General features: G+C 34.7%; 1 protein-coding gene across 1 annotated transcript; it reads left to right on the forward strand.

The window, feature by feature from the left end:
* Nucleotides 1–20,928: 20,928 nt before the first annotated feature.
* On the forward strand, nt 20,929–23,045 carry LOC149939219 (uncharacterized). Its single transcript, XM_090179061.1, has 2 exons — nt 20,929–20,995; nt 22,326–23,045. The coding sequence occupies exons 1-2, from the start codon at nt 20,929–20,931 to the stop codon at nt 22,964–22,966; spliced, it is 708 nt and encodes a 235-aa protein (XP_090035187.1). The 3' UTR covers nt 22,967–23,045.
* The last annotated feature ends 216 nt before the right edge of the window (nt 23,046–23,261 follow it).

Raw genomic sequence — 23,261 nt, forward strand, 5'->3', positions numbered from 1 at the left:
TATTTGATTTACTAGACAGTACTTACGGCTGAGCACATATTTATTTTGCCAAATGTAATAATGTAAAATCTACGGTTTGATTGGAAATTGAATGCATTATGAATGTGAAATTACGGTTTGATTAGAAATTGAATGCGTTTTAAATGTGAAATCCACGGTTTGTTTGCATATGAATGCGTTTTAAATGTGAAATCCACGGTTTGTTTGCAAATGAATGCGTTTTAAAGAAATGTTGACATTTCACCTACAACCACTTCGCCTTTTCCCATTCCACCCAAAAACAATTTTGGTTTTTCCCATTACGCCGCCTCCCATTTCGTCCATTTTTATGTCGGTTTTTTAACGGATCTACGAAAAATTAGGTAAGGTAGAACAAATGACAAAGTATTTCTTTGTTTGGACTGTACTAAACCGTAAAATCCCCGTATTAAGCAATATTAGGTTTATTGCTATGACGCCGACGATATCAGTTGTTTGTTTCAAAAGAATCGTGTTTAGTATGTTGGAGAGGTGTTGCTAGGTGTTATCAGTGGCGTATCCAGACTTATAGTCGCCCGGGGCGGAACATCGAATTTGCGCCCCCTCCCACAAGGAATTAAATTCATCTAAAATAAAGAATCAAGAACCGCAGCTGTATACGATGAAAAGGTTACGCTTTGTTCCGAATGTTACTTAATGATTTACAGTAAACGCAATTTAATTAACCTTCAATGGTGGTATGAGATTGAGAGAAATGAATTTGCCTAGTAGTAGCCTAGCAGAGGCTAAATAAGTTATACGGCACAGACTGGAAACAAAACAAAACGCAAATTTACCTACCAGATTAAAATCGTCAATTGGTCATGTACCCCGCCCGGTAGATGTTATATGTCCCGTTGTGTTTTTATTTCAAATTTCGCATTCTAATTAGGCTGTTTAGGGGTCTGTAGTTTAAGTTATAAGACGTATAAATAAAACCGTTTTTCAATTTATGTCGGTTCTCGTCTTTTTGGCTAAGGTCAAATTGTAGTACATGTTGTGCTGAAAAAACAGCTCATCGTGCTTATTAGACGAGGTAAAATACGTTAAGCTTATCAAGCCCAATTGAGCCTTATATTCCTATTAAATCCAACTTTGCCTGTATTTTGCAGAGGTGGGCAAACATTGTGAGCGTTCATTTTTGAAAATCCTCGCGAAACGAGTGAGCACTTCAAATACGAAGGTCGGTTGGTCTTGTTAAGCGAGAAAGAGAAATTGAGCCAGCTCAGGGTGATCGCCGATTAGTTCGCGGCGCGGTGAGCGAGATCGGCCAATCGACGCGCTAGCCTGCTCAATTTTAAGTGCCGCTTCCCCTAGCGGCGGGATAATTCGAACACTAGAAAGCGCTGATGGCGGGCTGAGTGAGATCGCGGGGAGAGAAGCGCTAGTTTTTTAACATTGTAATTTCTCATCCCACTGAACGACCGGGTGGACTGTTTCCCGGAATTCGCTCAAAGTGCTGTGAGAAAAAAGTTTCATTTCTTATAAATTATTTCATAAAAAAAGTGCATTGAATAAAAAAATCGACAATAAAATATTATTTGTATATTTTATTCTCACCGCGCTATGAGCGAATTCCGGAAAAAAGAGTATCCCTTCGCTCAGTGCGTTGATAAATTCCGATGTTAAAAAACTACCGCTTTTCTCGGCGCGATCTCACTCAGCCCGCCGTCAGCGTTTTCTAGTGAACGAATTATCCCGCCGCTAGAGGACGTGGCGCTTCAAATTGAGCAGGCTAGCGTGTCGATCAGCCGATTTCGCTCAACGCACCGTGAACGATCAGTGACTGAGAGAATTTCACGGCGCTCGGCCTGAGCCGGTTCAGTTTAAGAGAGAGAAAATAGCATCGCCAGTATTGAGCACTAGCTTACTTGATCACTCAAATTAGAAAGGTCTGAGCTTTCATTTCAGAATTCGCTCACAATTTTTGCCCACCTCTGGTATTTTAAATTAAGCATATATTTTCTAAGGCAAGGTTAGGTTAGGTTTGGTTAGTCTAGCATCGTTAGCATGCGGAAAACGGAGTACAGTGCAAACAATGAAATATTTTGTCAGTATTTCTACAATATCATTTGTTGTAGATTCGTTAAAATTTCCGATAAAAACAATGGGCGAAATGGTAGTAAACCGTTTTAAATGTCCAATTTAAGGTTTGATTGGAAATGGAATGCATTATAAATGTCAAATCTACGGTTTGATTGGAAATGGAATGCATTATGAATGTGAGTTCTATGGTTTGATAGGAAATGTTAGGCTATACAAGTAAAAAATTAAATGTTTTTATACATTTCATTTAAAAGTTGATTGCAAAATGTTGGTTTCAGAAATTTAGAATTTACGGTTTGATAACATTACATTTTACCGGTGCATGTAAAATTGGGTATTCCATACCACAAATGTAATATTAAATATATCTTAATTTTATTATTACTGAAAGTTCCATGTTAAATAAAGTTATTAAGTAGATGACTTTCCAAATTGCCATAAAAATTGCATAGGTGCCAGCTTAAGCGAATCGTACATAATACTTATGATTTTATACACTCATAAACGCGCCTTCCCAATCGACCGCCATTACCTTCCAGTCTATGAGGAGGGTGATGGAAAAAAAACGGTTTTTGGGGTATGAAATTTCTGCGATACAGGGCTGACTCGTTGGTTGTCTGTGTCATAATGGCGGCGCCCAGTAAACGCTTCTAAAAAGAGTGTATTAATTGACTCTTTCATAATAAGTAAATTTAATGAAGGGTTGCCATTTTTATGTTAGCTTTGATTAAAATAATTTTTCCCTATATTTACCTAAATTTGGTTAGGGGTAAAAATTTCCCTGGATGTGGGAAATTTCTTTCAATCTGGCATCACTTGAAGGAAATTGTGATATAGTACGGGTAAAAGAGGGTGGCTCAGCGGCACAATTCGTTGCAACTTGCAACGTGGGCTAAAAATTCGAATTTGGTGTCTACTTTGAGGATCCGATGAGTCCGCAGCGATGCGGGGTGGACAAAATAGTCGTCGGGGAGGGGGCAAGAGGGGGCCTTGGCCCCCGATATTTGCGTTCAACGAATTGGACCGTGTATGGTGTACAGGTCCGTCGTATGAACCGTGTCCGAGTAATGACCGACTTTGTACTAAATAACGTTTTTTTTCCTCGAATTAACCTGCTCAATAGAGCAAGTTATTTAAGACCTCAGCCCACTTTCCTAAGGCGAAATTTAATGAAGCCAAGCGCAGGAGAATCCATAGTCGGGTGGCTAAAAAATTTAGACTTTATTTTCAACTACGCACTTTTCATGCCCAAGATTCAATATTGTGGATGCCTAGCAAGATTATTCTTACTGTCAACAATAATTGTCTGGCAGTACTACAATTAATATTAATGTATCACCGTTAGTGTACAGTACAGAGATAGCCTTACGGATTTGTTGCTACTTTGAACTTCAGCGAGAAACGTATTAGAATCCCGTCATTTCACGAAGGTTAGTCGACTGAAGATAAGAATTTTCGTTCTGTAATGAGTTAGTGTACCATTTTTGTCATGGAAGGCCGACGGATAAGCTCGTAGCCAGTTTCCCGGAAAAATGCAAAAATCAAATTTTGTCCGTCTTCGAGTTAACGTTATTTTTCGCACTTTACACAAGAAATAATAAACCATTTCTTATCGGAACTTTATTTAAATTTCATTATTTATAAGTAATAAAGTATTTTTTAAGTAAAAGTTGTCATTACCGTAATTAATTTAATTGCAGTTTAATAGTAATTAACATTTAGCCCGTAGAACCCGTTCATATATTCTAGGTTAAAAATAACGTATTAAGTAGAACCAGAATGAATTTTGTGGAAAGTGAAATTTAGTTTAAAGTTAATTTTGTTAAGTGTTTTTAACCCAGCTGATTTTTTACAGAGTAAAAAAAAGGAATAATTGAATTTTGATTTAGGTGTATCCATCTAGCATTGTGTAAATACTTTTGGGAATTTTAATTACAGTAATGAAGTATGGTAAATATTTGAATAATCTTTCATAACGTTTTGGGCATTCAAACTTAATCCTCTATCATTTTTATGTAAAGACGTCTTAATTATTCAAAAGCCTAAAGAGTGAGTAGACTGAAATAATTGTTATTTGAGGATCAGTAATGTACGAGCCATACCGTTGTTAGGTAGAACAGCCAGAACAGGGCTGGAAACCCACTATTCAAGTACTGTTGATAAATGTGCTTACTTACATTAAGTACGTTTGATTTTTTTTAGTTAATAATAATAATATAATTATAAAGCGGCTATTTACATTTACAGTGTCTGTGTACTGTACCCCGTTCTATTTATATTGCCTTGTGGCTATAAATTACATGTGGTTGGTTTTTGATTTGAAAGCTAGGCAGAGTTGGAAAACTCTTATGATTGAGATAAAAGTAAACAATTAAAATCTCTTTACAAATCATGCTTTTCAAGGCTCAAATTTAAGAAAAGGGTTTTAAAATATATAAAAGGTGAGGAAAATCGATGGAAATTATTTTAGAAATATATTTTGCTTTTTAAAATAATTCCAAAAAACGACTCCTTAGTTCTGAAACATTTCCAATATTTGTGAATACATAGATCCCAACTACTGCCCCATAAATCAACCTTTCATTTGCTTTGATTATTTAATATGCAATTTAGACATCGGGTCGAGTTGCGTATCGTTTTTGTAGTATGTAGTAGGTTTTTTGAAAAATAAATATTAGTGCATTAGGTCCAACCGAGGCTTACCAAATTGTATTTGGTAAATTATAATGAACATATTTCCGATTGAACAAAATAATGGTGAATAAAGAAGCTTGTAAGAGGTTAACGGTAATAGTTAGTGTAGGGAGTTGTTGGCTCGGGTGGCATGAAGGGCTTGCCACCACCCTCCTACGCATTGTAACCCAGCCACCTGTTTAAAGGAATTATATGTCACTAGATGACTTAGGGTGGTGCCTTGGATATTAACTTAGCTAATAATTATTTATTTTTAATTATTTTAAAATGTACTCACCCTTTTTATAGCTATCAACATAAATAATAATATAACTATTTTTTTAAGAAGGACGATGTAAAAATTTAAATGTATGTATACATATACACTAACATATGTATTATATATAATAAATATATATTAATTATATATTACATGTATATTATATATAAATATATATATATATATATATATATATATATATATATATAATATTATATATATTCTATGATCTAATAAAAGGGATAAAACTGGAAAAATACTTACACAGAAAAATATAGTGCGGTGCTTCCACGGAGAATAGGGAAAATTATTCGACACAGCGGTCTCTCACTAAAAGTCTGCTCTCTAGAGACAAAACAGATTATGAACGTTCCATATTCGATAGTAAAACGTTCTAGTCATATATGAATTAAAAGCGGGGAAAATCAAGAAAGTTCTTGAACTTGTTAAAAAACTGTCAATTACTTAATAAAAATGAATATATCGCCATAGAATTTGCTAACTGATTTTACAACATAGCCAACGACAACTCAGACCCAAATATAAACTCAAGTGCGCTGCCGGAAATACTACCGAATAACTTTTTTCTCTACGTATAAGATAAACCGATATTGAGGACGCTATAAAAAACTGAAACCAACGACAATAGCTTGTAAAGATTCAATTCCAAATTTAATAATCAAAGGTTGCCCCTCCCTGTTTATGAAACCACTAGTCCACATATTTAATCTTACTATAAGCACTGAAACTTTCCCAACAGATTGGAAATATTGAGTTATATCGCCGAAACTTAAAGGATTAGCAGGTGAACCGTTAAACCATAGACCAATTACGGTGTTGAATTCCCTGGCCATGGTTTTTGACTACGTCATGTATAAACACCTCAGTGAGTGGTTCAATTTATTTCTACTAGATTCGCAACGCGGATTTGTCCGTGGGAGATCTGTCGAAACTTATCACAATTTATATCGACCTCTCAAAGGCCTTTGACCGCGTGTCCCATCCTAGATTGATTGCTTAATTATCTCATTACACGCCAGGTTGAAGTTTACTTCATTGGGTGATAGACTATCTGTGAAACTTTGTAAATATTAATGGAGAAATCACCAAAGTGTCCTATGACGTTACATGCGGGGTCCCCCAAGGGTCTTCTTTGGGCCCACTCCTTTTCATTGTTTATATCGCAGAAATTCCGACTCTATGTAAACATTCCAAACTACACCAATTGGCCAATTGTTAAGTTATTCAGTCGCCAACTGATTGTTACTTACTTCAAAGCGACCTATATGAGTTACATACTTGGTGTTTGACTAATAATATTCCTATCAACTCCGATAAAACTCTTGTCGTCTCTTATACAAGGAAAATCAATTAAATAGCTTTTAATTATAAACTTAATGACCATTAATTGAACCGGCAAGAATACGTAAAAGATCCCGGAGTTATCTTCGATTCGAAATTTTTACTCACTAACCACGTCAACCAAACCATAATCAAAACCAATAAACTTCTTGGCACCTCCTTTAAAATGTCGAAGCAAATTAAATCCATTCCGTGTTTACTAGCGTTATATTTATCTCTAATCATGTCCTCAATGTTTCATTGTTCTGTAATCTTAATAGTGCGTGTGAAACTAACTTAGCGAAAATTTGAAAAACTGAAATTAAATCATTTGTGCAATGCAATCTCTGGGTTAAATCATAATACAAATATAACTTTAAACTACTCACAATTTTTTACTAAATAAAAAATAGATCCAACTTCAATTACTTTTTTAAAACGTGATGTAAAATTTATAAATAACCTTTCGGTGTCACGCTATAAATGTCCCGAACTTCCTCAATGTTTAGCACTTAATTGTAGCATACGCTTTAATAGAAATAGGAAACCTTTCTACGTACCTCCACGTCAATCGAATACACTTAATAGAGAAACGTTGAATACAAATGATTATGGAATTTGTAATGATGTGTTTAGGGCGCATATTTTATTATGATGTAAATGTATCGCATCTTTCAAATAAAGATAGCTTCTTCCGACATTATCAGCCATTTCTCAGAGCTAAGTTTATTGAAAAACCACATATTAAAGGTAGGCCTAACAAAAGCTATTAATGAATTTTTCCCACCGTTCTTTCTCTTTTGGAAACTTAAACAAGGAGATCCTTTGCTTTACTTTGGAACTGTTACAAAATTTTACAGAACAATTACTTCCAGGCATATTTCTTTATTGATACAAACCCTCAAGATGATAATTTCAAAGCCAAAACGCGTATATAAATTTTTGCGTCTGAAATCCGCTGTTTGGGATTTCGAAAAATACGCTTTCTCCCGGCCGTTAGGCGTCGCTCCGCTCAGGATTTTTTTTAAAATTCCGGGGGTCGCTTTTCAGGCGGAGTTTCATATCTCTATATTGTCAGTATCTCTGATAAAACCCCAGATGAACTATTAAAAATCCAGCTGACATCCCTAGGATCGTCCTAGAGGCCAGGGATGTCCATAGCCTCTAGACAAACCGGACATTTGGGCGTCTGTACGGTCTACTAACGTCCGACCGACAGTGATGTCAAGTCGCCAAAATTGAAATTTCCCTCACAGGGACTTAAAACTTCCATTTTTGACCAAACTTTCATTGGTAGTTTTCAGAAAGTGATATTTAATACATAGCGCCTTCTAGGTAACCAATATTAAACTATAATTTATATATTTATAATTTTCTATTTATCTTAATACATTTCATTGCTTTATATGTATAGAATAATTAGCTGAAAAGCAGTACGTTATTAAACGAAATAACGATTTTTTACTTTTCCCCATTAGCTTAATCAACAGAGTTAGATGACTAGAAACTAGAAATTATTAGATTAATTATAATAGTTTATATAATTTATCACACTGCACGCGACCACAGTCACCATTCCGAGGAGCAGACGACTCCTCGATAATAAAACGGAAAAGGGAAAGCAAAATTGCAGGGGTGCCAGGTTAATAGAAAACATCAAGCTTTCCTGCTAAAATTACTCTCTTAATTTTCATAAAATTAAATCAATTATTTTAAATATTGTGATTATTTAGATTAGTAACTTCACTTTAAAATCACCCTACGTGGAATTTCCTTAGATTTCGCAAATTTGTAGCCTGATTTCCCTTTTCCCTTCTGGGATTTTTAGGGGTAAAAATTTCCCTCGACTAACCATCACTGCCGACCATAGAAATCTCATAGGTAACCAGAATGCTGCCGTGTAACTGGCAAATGGACCAAACGCCGTGGCAGACGATAGTCAGATCTCAGCCAATCAGAGCTCAAAGAGTGGTTCTGCCAAGAAATTTATGTCACCTATCTCCCGCGGTGTCGGCTGGAGTTGCTATAGCATCCATTCTTAATCCCACTGCTGTGTGCGAAGTGGGAATTGGTCCACCCATTGCTGCACCTTCTGCTGGGTTGAGTGGCTTGCGTCAAAGGTGAGACCATCAGTAGTAGGGTACTACTACCCATGCTGGATTTGTCACCTGTCCGGGCTTGGGGACGCTGGCGTAGGGCACTATGATGATAGGCCTGCGGTGGTATGGTCTTTGTAACTAGGTACACCGGGCTATAAATTCTGACACACTATCTCCCGCGATAGTAGCGGAAACAAGGAGGATAATAATCCTCCTTGGCGGAACCACTCTATGGCCTCTCATTGGCTGAAGGTTCAAAACGAACTGGCGACAAGCTCGGCCGCAGGCGGCAGAATTCTAGTTAGCTATGAGATTTCTATGCTGCCGACCGACGTCAACCGCGGATTTTGAGGCGTCCTACGGACGAAGGAAAGATCCGAGTGTTACGTCAATCGGATGTCCAAAGGACGATTTTGTGTTTGCTGGGTAGACAATGTGGGTTTAAGAAACAGCGTTGCAAGATCTTAAATTATCGTATCTAGGCCTAAAAATTATTGTACATTTCTTTTTAGAAGTCAATTTGACATAAAACAATTATACATTGTTTAGTATAACATATTTAAAACTATTTTAAATACCGTTAATTACATCCAATAATATAGTAAAATATCCTACAGCAAAGTATTGATCTGTTCTATTTAAAATATTTTTATAAATTAAACTTTTTATTTTCCAACTTATGGCTTTCTTTTACAATCATTAATTTTAGGCAAAATATGCCCTGTGAGGCAGAGCAAAGGGACAGCTATTAAATAAAAAATGCTTTTATCAAAGCAGTTGAAAGGTTGAATTAAGGTGGAGTAGTTGAGATCTATGAAGGCGCCGATATTGAAAATGTTTTAGGTTTAAAGAGTTTTGTTTTTGGAATTTTCAAAAGCGAAATATATTTCTAAAATAATTTCCATCGATTTTCCTCACCTTTTATATATTTTAAAACCCTTCCCTTAAATTTGAGCCTTGAAACTGTGACAGTAAACTGAGAAAATTTTTAATTGTGAAGGATTACGTGTAAAATGACAGCATTTAACTTCTATATACACATATAGAGTAGTTTCACTCAAAAATCATGGGTGACGTCGTATCACGTGACACTGAATTCACTGTATAAATACATATATAACAGAAACTGAACTAGAAAAAGTCATAAATAAAAGAGATTTGCAATAATTTTAATCAAGACGGTGTTCAAGTTAACAGAGAAAATTTTGATGTAACTATAGCTTCTATTTTCACAATCAACAGATAACATTATCTTCCTATAGAGAGCCTGCAAGTGCAAAGAGAGCCGTGTGAAAAGATAAGTCATTGTTTTTCTTCCAATAACAATAAATTCTAATAGGCCTTTCTTTAAAGAAACATGGCGTTTTAATGTAACTCTTAAGTCTCTTTTTTTACTACCAGCGCTTACTCGACTTGTGTGGAGCTTCAGATTTTCATTAGGCATGCCAAAACTGTATAAAGTTCCGTGTTGTTATGTGTAATTCTACTATGGATTAATTAATAAAGTAGTATCGCTCTGTACCTTTGGGCTATGGCCGCCATTTTGAGGACAGTTTTTTATCTGTAGGAAAAAGCATGGGTGACGTCGACATGCGTCACGCCGATATTACTCTATTCATGATTCTACTTTAAACGAAAAGTTTAAAAATGCAGACTATGATAGATAGAAATAAATATATGACATATATAATTTCAATTTAATTCATCAAGATAATTAGCTAACATAGAACGTTGCCAACTCCTTTAACCGTTTAATTTCTTTTATATTCATACAACATTTTAAATTTAACATAAAAAGTAAATTAATTAGGTTATAACTCATTACGAGTACTAATTTGCAAAATAAATCTGCACGAGCTAGTTACAACAACGTAGCAGTCGTCTATCGGATTGAAAATCAACGCGAGAAGCCCAGAAATAAGCTTTTCATTTGAAAATTATGGTGCCGTATCAACTATCAAGCAATGTAGCCTACATCGTATTTTTGTCTTTTTCTTTCTAGATTTTGGTCATACAGCCCTATTAATTTATCCATGGCTAAATGCGCGTGATTTTAAAATTGGTTTAAATATTTCGATTAGAACATAATTTTTTTTCCAGTTTACTGTTACAGTTTCAAGGCTCAAATTTAAGGGAAGGGTTTTAAAATATATAAAAGGTGAGGAAAATCGATGGAAATTATTTTAGAAATATATTTCGCTTTTGAAAATTCCAAAAACAAAACACTTTAAATCTAAAACATTTTCAATATCGGCGCCTTCATAGATCTCAACTACTCCCCCTTAATTCAACCTTTCAACTGCTTTGATAAAAGCATTTTTTATTTAATATATATATATATATATGTGTGTGTATATGGGAGCGTCGACGGGTTCTTCCCGTTATTGCAAAGACGAAAATGTTCCAAGGCATTTTTTCGAATTAGGCAACCGTTTCGAAGTTACCATTATATTCATAAGCACTATATAAACAGTAGCTTTCAGGTCCTGTGAGTCCTGTCTCTCGGATATATTACTTCTTGGCGATTTCCTAGAAGATGTTTTATTTAAGCGCCTTTTACGATTTCGGTATCGCTTCGTAAGAAATGTTTTAAAGAAATCTGATTATCAATAAAACATTATTTCTCGATTTTCTAATAGATCGTTGTCGTCAGAAAACCCTGCGACGTTACCATTGTAATTTGCCTATTGATAAAAAACGGTTTCTGTCATGGCGGCCACTATTAACACTACAGCTGTGACATTACAAGTTTTCAAAATCGTATCAGACGACAACACTCTTATAAAACTTCTTTACCCGTGCGTTTATTTTTAAATAAGGCCTCTTTCATAATCTGTTAAAAAAAATCATTTACTCATTGTATGCGTTTAATTTTAATTGAGGCCTCTTTCAACATTTGTAAAAAGTTTATTTATATATTTGTTCATAATAAATTTTCCGGCGGTCGTGGGCGGCTTTCTGCCTGTGCTTCGCCTCTCGTGTCTCCTTGCAGAGTCTGACTTCTCGGGGTCCTCTCTCTTCGCTGGTTTTGCTCTGGTGCTTTCCCTTGACTGTGGTTTTGCTAGACTTATTCTATCTTTTTTCATTTTACCTACTCTCCATTTTATACTTATCTTTAACCCCTGTTATGTACTAGAATACAATGCAGGGGTATACAAAAACACTAACGACTGTCCCTTACACTGGGCGCTAAATGGTTAAGAGTGTGCAATAACTGGTGGCTTTACCGGGGAGTCGGGGTCCGGCTCTTGTAACCCATAAGGGCGGTGGCGCACTGCGAGATGTTAGCTCTGATCAAATGGTCCTATCTCTACCTCCGACTTCGGTCAGGTTTGGGCCGGATACTGAGCTTCGGCTCAGGCTAACGGAGAGGGTCCGTGCAAACTGGCCGCTTCGGCGGATTGGGTAGCCTGCTGTGGGGCGGCGGGCCTCCGTATGAGGGCATGGCGGTCCTGTTTCCCGGCCTTTTGGAGCCACACCGGGATCTCCGGTGCCAGCTCTGCTGGGTTACTTGGGCTGCTGTTTGTCCGTCGTTCCCCTTTAGGAGCTCTCTCCAAAGGGTTTGGCTCCTAACCTACGTAGGTAGGGTGTCGGCTGGAGTTGCTACAGCATCCACTCTTAATCCCACTGCTGTGTGCGAAGTGGGGATTGGTCCACCCGTTGCTGCACCTTCTGCTGGGTTGAGTGGCTTGCGTCTAAGGTGTGACCATCAGTAGTAGGGTTCTACTACCCATGCTGGATTTGTCACCTGTCCGGGCTAGGGGGACGCTGGCGTAGGGCACTATGATGATAGGCCTCCGGTGGTATGGTCTCTGTTACTAGGTACACCGGGCTATAAATTCTGACACACTGTCCCTTACACTTCCAGCTCATATACGAAAGAGCCACTCGAAAAATCTCTCGGTGGGTGCCTAAACAAAAATATTTTAAGGGTACCTATCTTCACATTATTGTTTAATTTAAGTTTTTCGAAAATGTTATATATTTCTATTTTAAGGTTAGCCATTGACTTGCGCCAAATATATATATTTACATAAAAATGAACAACGAATTTTTCTCGTGCACAAATGTAAAAAGTTTATTTTAATGAAGCCGCGGTCGCGGTCGGGTTTTAAAATAAACTTTTTACGTATGCGCACGACGAAAATTCGTTGTTCATTTTATTTTTAAATATATATAAATGGTATATATAATTTGATCTATTGGTTAAATTTAAGCCTTTAACCTAGCAATAGATCTAACTGACGGTGTAAAATTTTATATAAAAATATGAATGCAATAAGATCGTGTTTAAAAGGTTAAAGTATCTTTGTTTAGAACTTTTTATAAAGATTCTTAGATTCGTAATTCAATGCAAAAATTCCAGATTGTTATTTATCGACTCTGTTACCATCAGGAAGTTAATGGGCTACCGGAAATTAGAATTACATATTTCAAATGTTGGTTCAACCTTTTAACATTGTCTATAAAAATGAAGATAAAATTAAATTATCATTGCCTAGTGTTTGAAGATATAAGATTAATTTGAAACAAATGAACCTTGGAAAGCAAGAACATCCAGCCTACCACACTCGGTAAGGCTTTAGATTTTTATCTCAAAAGCAAAAATTGCATATAATTCATACAAACAATTAATTGCTTAATAAATTAACTTTGAAAAGTTTTAGCTCTTGATCTCAAACGTAGAAATGTACTAATCTATATACAGGGTCTTTTTTTTGCTCGGAAAAGTGTTTTTTTTTCAAAAACTATTTATAGTACCGATTTCAAATTTGGAAGGTCAATTCTCTATACCGGGGGACATCAGTTTGAGAAATTTGAGCGTTTTCGGTAATGTTTTTCACCAATTTTGAAAAATTATTTTTCGACCACTAGGTGCGAGATAAAAAATTTCTATTATAAAGTTGTAGGCCGTCATCGAAAACCCTTAAAAATTGTTCACTCGACGAAAAACAACTTATTTATCAGTGAAAATTGGAGCTTGAAAAATTTACAAGTTGGTGAAGCCAAATTACGATTGTTTGAAACGATAATTGAAAAGGGAACAAGTCTAATACAAACGTAGTAGAGTTTTCACACTTCAAAAAAATGTACACGTTTGGTTTTTAAATGCAGATATTTTATTCACATAAATTTTTACAAAACATTTCAATAATATCACCATTGGCTGCAACTCAGGTTTGTGCGCGGACAATTAAGTTCTCAAACGCTTTCTCTACCATTTCTGGTGTGACGTCTCGGCAAGCACTGATTATTCGTCTAATGAGTTCCTCCCTAGTTTCAATGGGCGTGGCGTATACCTTTGCTTTAACGAATCCCCAGATAAAATAATCCAGCGGTGTTAGGTCAGGTGACCTTGCTGGCCAATGCACTGGACCATTTCTCCCTATCCACCTTTCAGGAAACTCGTTGTTGAGGTGCTCAGTTACTTGCCGGGGAAAATGCGGAGGGGCGCCATCTTGCTGAAACCACAACTGACGTCTTTCAGCCAATGGAAGGTCGTCGATTGCGTCACTCAGTTCGTTCTGTAGAAAGTGTAAATACCTTTGGCCGTTGAGGTTCGTCGGCAGGAAAAAGGGACCAATCAAACGGTTTCCAACAAGTCCAACCCAAACATTGACCCGTTCAAATTGAACCTGGTGATGATATTCAAAACCCCAATGTGGGTTGATGTCAGACCAAAGATGGCTGTTTTGATGATTAAAGGGCCCATCTCTAGAAAATGACGCTTCGTCGGAGAACAAAACATGGCGCAAAAATTGTCTATCTTCTTCGACAGCATTTAGTAACCAGTTGCTAAATTCATAACGTCTTTGATGGTCTCCGTCAATTAGTCCTTGGTGGAGCGTAGCTCTGTATGGGTGATAGCGATTCTTACGAAGAATTTTCCACACACGATTTGCAGAACAACCCAAATCAGCAGCGGCGTTAGCGCAACTGTGACGAGGATATGCCACAAAGTACGCGAGTACATTGTTCTCGAAGTCTAAATCCGGTTGACCCAATCCGCGAAACCTAGGTTGCAAGTTACCAAATTGATTGAAATCGTGAATTGCTCGTCTTACTGTATTTACAGATGGTGCTCCATTTGGATGTCTTTCTGCGAAGATTTCAGTCACTCTTCTAAGGTTTTGCGCTGCTTCTCCATAGTAAATGGCAACTATCTCGGTACGCTCAGCTACTGAATAACGAGGCATTGTTCGAAATATTATCAAACACTGATAATAATCTCCCAAAGTTTTCCTTTAAATACCCAATGCATGTTTAGGATTGACCTATAGAATCGTGTTTTTTAAATCCGGTCGTTTTTTTAACCAAAGTTTCAACTGGATTAGGTAATTCGGTTTCAATTATCGTTTCAAACAATCGTAATTTGGCTTCACCAACTTGTAAATTTTTCAAGCTCGAATTTTCACTGATAAATAAATTGTTTTTCGTCGAGTGAACAATTTTTAAGGGTTTTCGATGACGGCCTACAACTTTATAATAGAAATTTTTTATCTCGCACCTAGTGGTCGAAAAATAATTTTTCAAAATTGGTGAAAAACATTACCGAGAACGCTCAAATTTCTCAAACTGATGTCCCCCGGTATAGAGAATTGACCTTCCAAATTTGAAATCGGTACTATAAATAGTTTTTGAAAAAAAAAACACTTTTCCGAGCAAAAAAAAGACCCTGTATATACTTTAAATAATTGCATTATTTGCATATTACATTATATAAGCGTTTATAATTTAAATGTTTCAAAAATCTTATATTATAATTGACCGGAAATGAACGCGTATGCTCTGAACTTCAAATGCCTTCCAGATAATAGGTAATTATGAAAAAGAATTGCGCGCAGAGGCTCACGGGAGTTTGTTATTTTTTGACAAGGCGTCGGCTGCTTAAATTCGTCTGCACCTACCGAGGCCCGCGGCCGTCCGCGTTTAGTAAAAAGCACCAACCATGGATTGATTGTTTGAAAAGTTAGTATTTTTTAAAATTATTTAAAATACATAAAGTTAACAAATTTATTATATATTTTTTTTATTTCTTATAGTTCTAGAGTATTGATAAAGAAACAAGCCCAATTTTAATAGAAGACACAAGGTTATATTTACATACATGTTTCCATTATTCCTGAAAATGAATTAAAATCAATTTGGATAGAATTTAAAAATATTTCATTTAATAAATCAATTACCTTAATTTAACGACTTTGCAAACTTCTCTCAAAACGAAAAAGGAAAAATTGAACAATGAAATAATAGAAATCTCGCTAACCCTTGACCAACTAGCCAGACGAATTTACAAAAAGGGCCAATTTTGATACTTTCAACTTGGTAGTACTTAACCAAATCACGTGACCACCGATATTTTTCATAATCACCTATTAAATTCAAAGATACATTGTTAATCTCACAAATAACGAGTAACGATACATCTTTTACGACGTTCTTTCTTCACGGGGATGTCGAAAATATCGAAAAAGCGCCACCCAGTAACGGGCTCGTGAACTTAACTTCCGGGAATATCATCTTATCGCGTCTTCTCGCTTATTTATTTTTCAACGCCAAGGCCTAGCGAAAATGAAACCTTTTCTTCAGCTAAATATTATTTAATCATAGAACATAAAATGGATTCCTTAACACACTCACATGGTATCTAGAGATAAAAGGATTCCAGTTTGATATCTTATCTTAAGGCTTTTTGTGGTAGTAGTAAGAAAATGCATACTTACGGTTAATATATTACTTATGGTTACATTAACCGTAAATTTGCCCTATAATTTATGAAATTCTGCTACCTTTGTAATGCTATCCCATAATTATGCCTTTCGAAAATTCTATAGCATATGTAAGATTATTCAATAGATGTTCTAAAGATGTCGTTTATAATAAATAGAAAAATGTATCTTAAGTGGTTAAAAGTTTTCTTTAAAAAAATGATCCACGATCTAATGTTGTTCTACAGTTTGTTATAGAATTGGTTCATAAGAAACAACTAACTTAGAATTATCTAAAGAAAGATTTATGCTAGGTTCCCACAAGAACTTAACCGCTTTTCTACCTATATTTTCGGTATTTTTATTTTCCTATTCTCATTGCCGGCACCTTCTTTGATAATTAATTAAAATCTTAATGACATCCGCCGATAGCGTATCGTTAAAGGATATTGATTAAATAGAACTTGCGATTTACGTACCAAGTTGATTAATTCCAATTTGTTTTTATTCGTGTAAAAAACGAAGTCATTTGCAATTATTATCGCACTAATTTCCTTTACAATTTTACTTTAATAAGTAACATTTCCATACCAAGTATATTATAAAGGGCTAGTAAATTATCATAACCTCTATTCTGACTGCTTTCCAATCTCCAGAACTAATAAAATGTATTTGTTTTTTTTTATAAAACCATATTTATGTTTCATTTTCCAATATCATTTAGTTGCTACCTAATTTGTTGTAATTTGGTTACGAGAATAATTAAAAATTCAGATCAATACATTTAATTTTTATCAATATGGAATATCACAGCCGGCACAATTAATCAGAAGGGGCAAGTTTAAACTATAGTTTAAACCAAGTGATTAAATTAAATTATTCCAAAATGTTTGTACCTTTTCTTACCGAAATGATTACATTTTTAAAACCTTTACAAGGTGACCACATTTCCTATATTTTCAATTCTTTCCTTTGGTTTTCTCATATAGTATTACTCGAAAACATTCCATCGTCGTTTACCCTTCTTCATCCTATATTTAACTTATCTACTCTTTTTCGTTAAGAATCCTTATTTTTGCTTATGGTTTTTCCTATATTTTCCTTTAATTCTATAAATTTTTTTATTACTCATATTAAATTTTAGTTGATTGCTAGGCCTAATATGTATGCATGGTTAAACAAAAGCGAAAAATAGAATAAAATTTAAATAAAGCATTGTTTAAAAAAACCTGATTTAAACTAAAAAAACCTGGTTTAATAAAAAAGAACGGGTTTTGTTTCAACCCGGCAATTAATTTGAAACTCCTTTATGTTTATGACGCGATTCAAATACACTTTATTTCAATGGAATATTTAAGAGGCTTTAAGGGTTCAACTACATCAAAAGGGGTGTAAATATTTCTTTCAAGTCTCAAAAGGGGTGAACATCTAAAGCTTAACCGGAAATAAAATGCAATTCCAGTAGTGTAGGACGCTGTGGGTTCGCGTGGCGTGAAGGACTTGCTACACACTCCTACACGATATAACCCTGCCACCTGAAATAATGGCATTGAAATGGGTATTGCTCTCAAAACAATTTAAAAACACAGTTAAGCTTAGTTTCCATGAGGAATTTTTTGAAACGCATAAAATCGGTGTATGTGTTTAAGTTGAAAGTTGTTCGTTCATTTAGAACTTTGAAGGTCTTAGCCCTCCATTCCCAAATGGTGTCTCGATAGGTGGTTCCTTTCACCTTCTCTGGGATTTCGGAGTACCGTAAAAAGAGTAACCCTGTGATGTCATTTCACTTTGCTTCTGTGCCTGTTGCTATTTTAGCAAATATATTTTGCATAAGCAGACTATTTTATCAGTTAACTCTCCTTACCCACACTTTTGAGGAGTGGAGCAAGCAAAATGTTATTGGGGCAGAAGTAATCGCATCCTTGGAACAGGCGAGTAAAACACTTTAGAAGAAAAAGAGTACACTTTTAGTCCGAGAAAAAGTAAAAAAAAACCTCATATATATGAAAATCTTATTGAGGATCAATTTGGGAATAACTGAATGGAATTTCTTCTAGATATTTGTATAGAAAGAGGAAGAATACTGTTTAAATTATTTTCTTTTCCAAGTAGAACGTATTTGATACAATATGAAAATCCAATTTTATTATATTTCCACATAATCATCACTAGATTTTTTAAAGAAATTTTCTGATCTTTCGTTGGTTAGTTAAGGCTGGTGGGACCAATTAAACTATCCACATTAAAAGGTCGAGATAAATAATCTTCATATTAAGATAACTCTGATAATATTAGTTATATTTTATAATAAGATTTTAGTAATTTTAAAGATCACCATTTTGAAGATTAAGATTGTAATTAACTAAGGAAGTGAAATAACAATATTTCAATGCTGCGGTATTATTCCATTTACCATATTCGTATATTATGAAACATATTCTACTCACTTTAATTATCTTGGCAATATAAAAATGTTGATCTGTTGGATGGTGAGTTGGAAATATAAATACTCTTTGGAGAAAATGAAGTTCAAACCCTCAAAATCTTGATCCGAACTACCAAGATGGTAATACTCCTGGGAGAAAACGAAGTTCGAAACCTCAATATCTCTAGGCGAATTCTGCAGACGATTCTGTGTACCTTTTCTTAAAGAGGTTCTTTCGAAAGCACCATCTTGGTATTATGCAATTTTAAAAGAAAGAGTTTTTTCAAGATAAAATTTAAGGAGGCTGAATTTAGATCTTCAATTAAGAAAGGAAACCATTACTTCTTGAACAATTAAGACGTGACAATTCTCTGTTTCGGGTATTTTTAAATTTCTTTAATGGGATTTTACAACCATTAACAAGGAGTCATTTTGGACGAAGGAGAGAGAGAAGTGTCGCTGAACTGCTGACGAAAAAGGGAAGTATGTAGAACGTGTATCGATTGGTTTGTTGAGTGGCATCGTGGCCTTGGTGTTCTCTTCAAATCTTTTCGAGTTTGTAAATAACTAGAACCACGGTATTAAAAACATTTGACCTTTGACTTAACGAACATTTTAAAAACTACCTAAAACTCGCAGCAAATGATCCGTAAACGTAAGATGTTTTAAGATTTTGTGTCTCAATAACGACGAAGCATTTTTGCTTTTACAGCTAGACTTATTCATTAGGTTTTGAATTAAATTTCTTTGATTTAAAAACTAATATATCAAGAAAGAAACACTTGGCAATTGAAAAAATTTCAAATTAAAATTTGTAAAATTAACCGTACTTAATTTGCAAATGGATTGAAATATTTAAAAATCGACTATTGTCTCGCCGTGTTCTGGCCATCTTCAGAGTGACGGTGCTATTAATATTAATGAAATTAATTATTAACTTATATATTAAATGTATCACTGACCTTTGTCTTACTTAAATAATTAATATCAATTACGTTAATTTCTAAGTGAAACTTTTGAGCATTAGGAATAATCAAGAATGTACTTATTTATTGACTATGTTGAGATGATATTTGGTCACCATGCTCAAAATTTTACGAGGCATGAGAGTGCGGAAGAAAATGGGCACATGCTCAGACAACCAATGAGGTCCCAGGCTGATTAGATTTATTTAAGGGGGAAAGAGCATTTCAACCTAGTTGCTATAGGAAAATCCTCCTTTTTTCTTGTCCTCTTGGTTAAAAATTGGGACATTTCGCAGAAATGAACTTCATTTTAAGTGTCACAGTATGCTCTTAATCTTTTCGTTGAAACTTTTTAAATTAATTTTTCAAATTAGAGATTTTTTACAATTTTTCTAAATTTAGAAATTAAAGAGATCTCATACTAAAAATACAAACAGAAAACTTGGAAATTCTAAATGCAATTTCGGGAACTGTGCACCTCGTATAGAAAAATTATAAAAAGGAATATTTAACTGAATTCAATGCTTTTCAAAACTATAAATGTTTGTTTGTACAAAACTTCTCCCTTTCATAATCGGAAGATGAAAAGTACTTTAACTAGTGGCGTAGCCATTATTTTTAATTCGGGAAGAGGACACAATTGATGAAAACTATAACAGGTTTTTGCCCAGGTCATGGAAACAGGAAAAAATCAAAGAATTTAAACTATAACCCACAATATAATAAAATCCAAAATAAAATTAAAAAGTTCCAAAATGACAAATTTTAGTCTTTAAAAAGTCTTTAAATGTTAGTTTAATAGTAAATTATACAAATTTGTGTCAATTTTGTCTTAAGTTCCCTTTATATTCCTTCTTCTAACTCTTCTCTTAAATCACTAATTAAGACAGCTCTTTTAAGCCTAAATTTGTAATTGTGATTTCACCTTTTAAAATCAAGATAATTATAGTCTTCAAATAGTTTTGATTGTTAAACCATGTTTATAAAACCATTTGAAAACATGGGAAAAAGGGAACTCTCAGACAACAATTTCGCGATCCAATTTTATCAATATTCAAACGTTGAACATTCTTTTTAGGTATTAAATCATTACTGATGTTTTTTACTCGCCCTAAACGCATACCATTTGCATGAGTAATAGAAAATTAATTGCTTTCATTATAACATCCGCCTTCACATTTCGAATACTAATTAGAGATATAACTTGGCTTTTCAGACGTTGTACAGTATTTTGCAGACGTTTGATCAAGTTAACTTAGTAGTTTTGCATCACCCATTTAACAATACCGTTCGAATTTGTGCAATGCTTAATCTCTCTTCTTAGGAGCGATAAATAGGGAACATTTGTAATTTGCGGATTATTAGTGCGAAAATGGAGCCAACCGCCATCATGCAAGTGTTTCTCGTTACAACGCTAATTTCTTTATTTCACTGCATTGGTAAGTAAAACATTACGATATTCCAAAACAGGTAATAACCATAGTTATAATACTTTATCAAAGTATATAGCTAGTCACGTATTTCTCAATTTGTGCTTCGAAGATATCTAATTCGCGCCTGAATGAAATGTATTAAGGTGGCTAACATTGTATGCAAAGCTCAGAGTTAATATTATTTCCAATAATATAATACTACTCTATAAAATAAATATTATATTATTATTATTAAAGCCCAAAATATTATTATATTAATAAAAATATTATATTTTAATTTTTGAATTTATGATTTTCTTACTCAAAAATTAAATTGTTTTAACTTTTTAATTTTTTAAATAAAACCAATTGTTTTATTATTTTTACAACTTTCAATAAATAAATACCACGGCAATTTTTAAATTCCCTCAACAAGTTATTTATAATAGGAAAGGTTTGTTCATTCTCTGTCTTAAGGTGCCGTTAAAATATTTATCTTTGAACCACAGACCAATACTTTTGCCTAACAAATTTCATCACAATCAATTTTACTTAAATGATAATAAATTAATTGATATTCGAAATCATTGTAAGACTACCAAAGGCAGCGTTATGTGAAACATCATGTCAGACACAAAAATAGCCTAAAAATTCAAAGGGTCTGTTAAAAATAATTATATTAAAAAAAATGTGTTCCATCACTATAAATATTTTGAATAACAATTACTAAAGTCATAAATTAATACTGACCTTGTTAGTATTACTCCTAGGATCAGTGCTTATTTAGTATTTCATCTTCAGCCGAAACGTTTTTTTACCGCAAAATAAATGCTGGTCTATGTTCTGGTATGTATGATCGAGGAGGTAGCACCATGAGGTACGGCACGAGTTAATATCTCCATCACCTTTTTTCTTAAAAACGTCCACTGCTACTTTAAATAGGAAATTGGTGTTTTATTAGAATTAGTTACCCAGGTCTAAAGATTGGTCAGAAAAGGCTTGATTTTACTTTATTTGAATGAATACAACTTTTCTTCGTAAGCTTGATAGAAAAGTCCTTAAGTTGTAAGATCATTGTTTCTTCCGTCACTTACCGCCGTTAATTAATGTCAGGCAACATGGACTTCGAGTATATAGAAAATATATCCTCATTAAAATAAATTATGATACCTTGAGTAAGCTGAGACACGAAGAACATTTCGTGGATTGCTTGACTATTTAATTAATTGTAATAAATAAAATTGGCATTAAAATTCGACGTCTATCCCAATAGTTTTGGACTAATTAAAAATATACAGGACACTTATTTTATTGCTTCGTTTTCTTATGAAGGATTTTTTAATATATCAATTTATAGGCTGCAAAGCTATTGATAAACGAATTGCGGAACCTCAATTTGATCCAGATATTTTGCAAGGTCACATTCCTTGGGGAAAACGAAGTGCAGAACCACAAATCAACCCCGATCATCTGCAAGGTCACATTCCTTGGGGAAAACGAAGAGCAGAACCACAAATCAATCCCGATCATCTGCAAGGTCACATTCCTTGGGGAAAACGTAGCGCAGAACCACAATTTGATCCAGATATTTTGCCAGGTCACCTTCCTTGGGGAAAACGAAGTGCAAAACCACAATTCGATCCAGATATTTTGCAAGGTCACATTCCTTGGGGAAAACGAAGTGCAGAACCACAAATCAATCCCGATCATCTGCAAGGTCACATTCCTTGGGGAAAACGAAGTGCAGAACCACAAATCAATCCCGATCATCTGCAAGGTCACATTCCTTGGGGAAAACGAAGCGCAGAACCACAATTTGATCCAGATATTTTGCCAGGTCACCTTCCTTGGGGAAAACGAAGCGCAGAACCACAATTTGATCCAGATATTTTGCAAGGTCACATTCCTTGGGGAAAACGAAGTGCAGTACCACAAATCGATCCCGAGCATCTGCAAGGTCACATTCCTTGGGGAAAACGAACTGCAGAGCCTAAGTAATTTACAATATTCTGACTTTTCAATAAAACATCATATTATGGGTTAATTTTTTGGGATAAGAAACTCATTGAAAAGTGCATTGCATTCAATTTTAAGTATGTTAATACATCGAAATAAATAAAATTTTGTCAATAAAAGCTAAATATCCAAACCGCTTTTGAAACTGCCATAATTGAATCTGTTAAATCTCTCTTTTGGTATGCGTAGCGTGTCGTCGGTAAAACACGAAGGCAGATGCTATAATTGTGCCTGCATATTCTCAGTTAACATCAAATCATTCTTGGTAAAAGTCAAC

Source organism: Leiobunum rupestre, chromosome 6 (assembly GCF_980474605.1).
Source record: "Leiobunum rupestre chromosome 6, qqLeiRupe1.1.hap1, whole genome shotgun sequence".
Lineage (NCBI taxonomy): Eukaryota > Metazoa > Arthropoda > Arachnida > Opiliones > Sclerosomatidae > Leiobunum > Leiobunum rupestre.

Excerpts from the sequence above, each read along its gene's own strand:
- LOC149939219 (XM_090179061.1), top strand. The coding sequence starts at position 20,929 with ATGGAGCCAACCGCCATCATGCAAGTGTTTCTCGTTACAACGCTAATT. Across the intron at positions 20,996-22,325 it reads TTCTTTATTTCACTGCATTG|GCTGCAAAGCTATTGATAAA; the intron begins GTAAGTAAAACA and ends ATCAATTTATAG.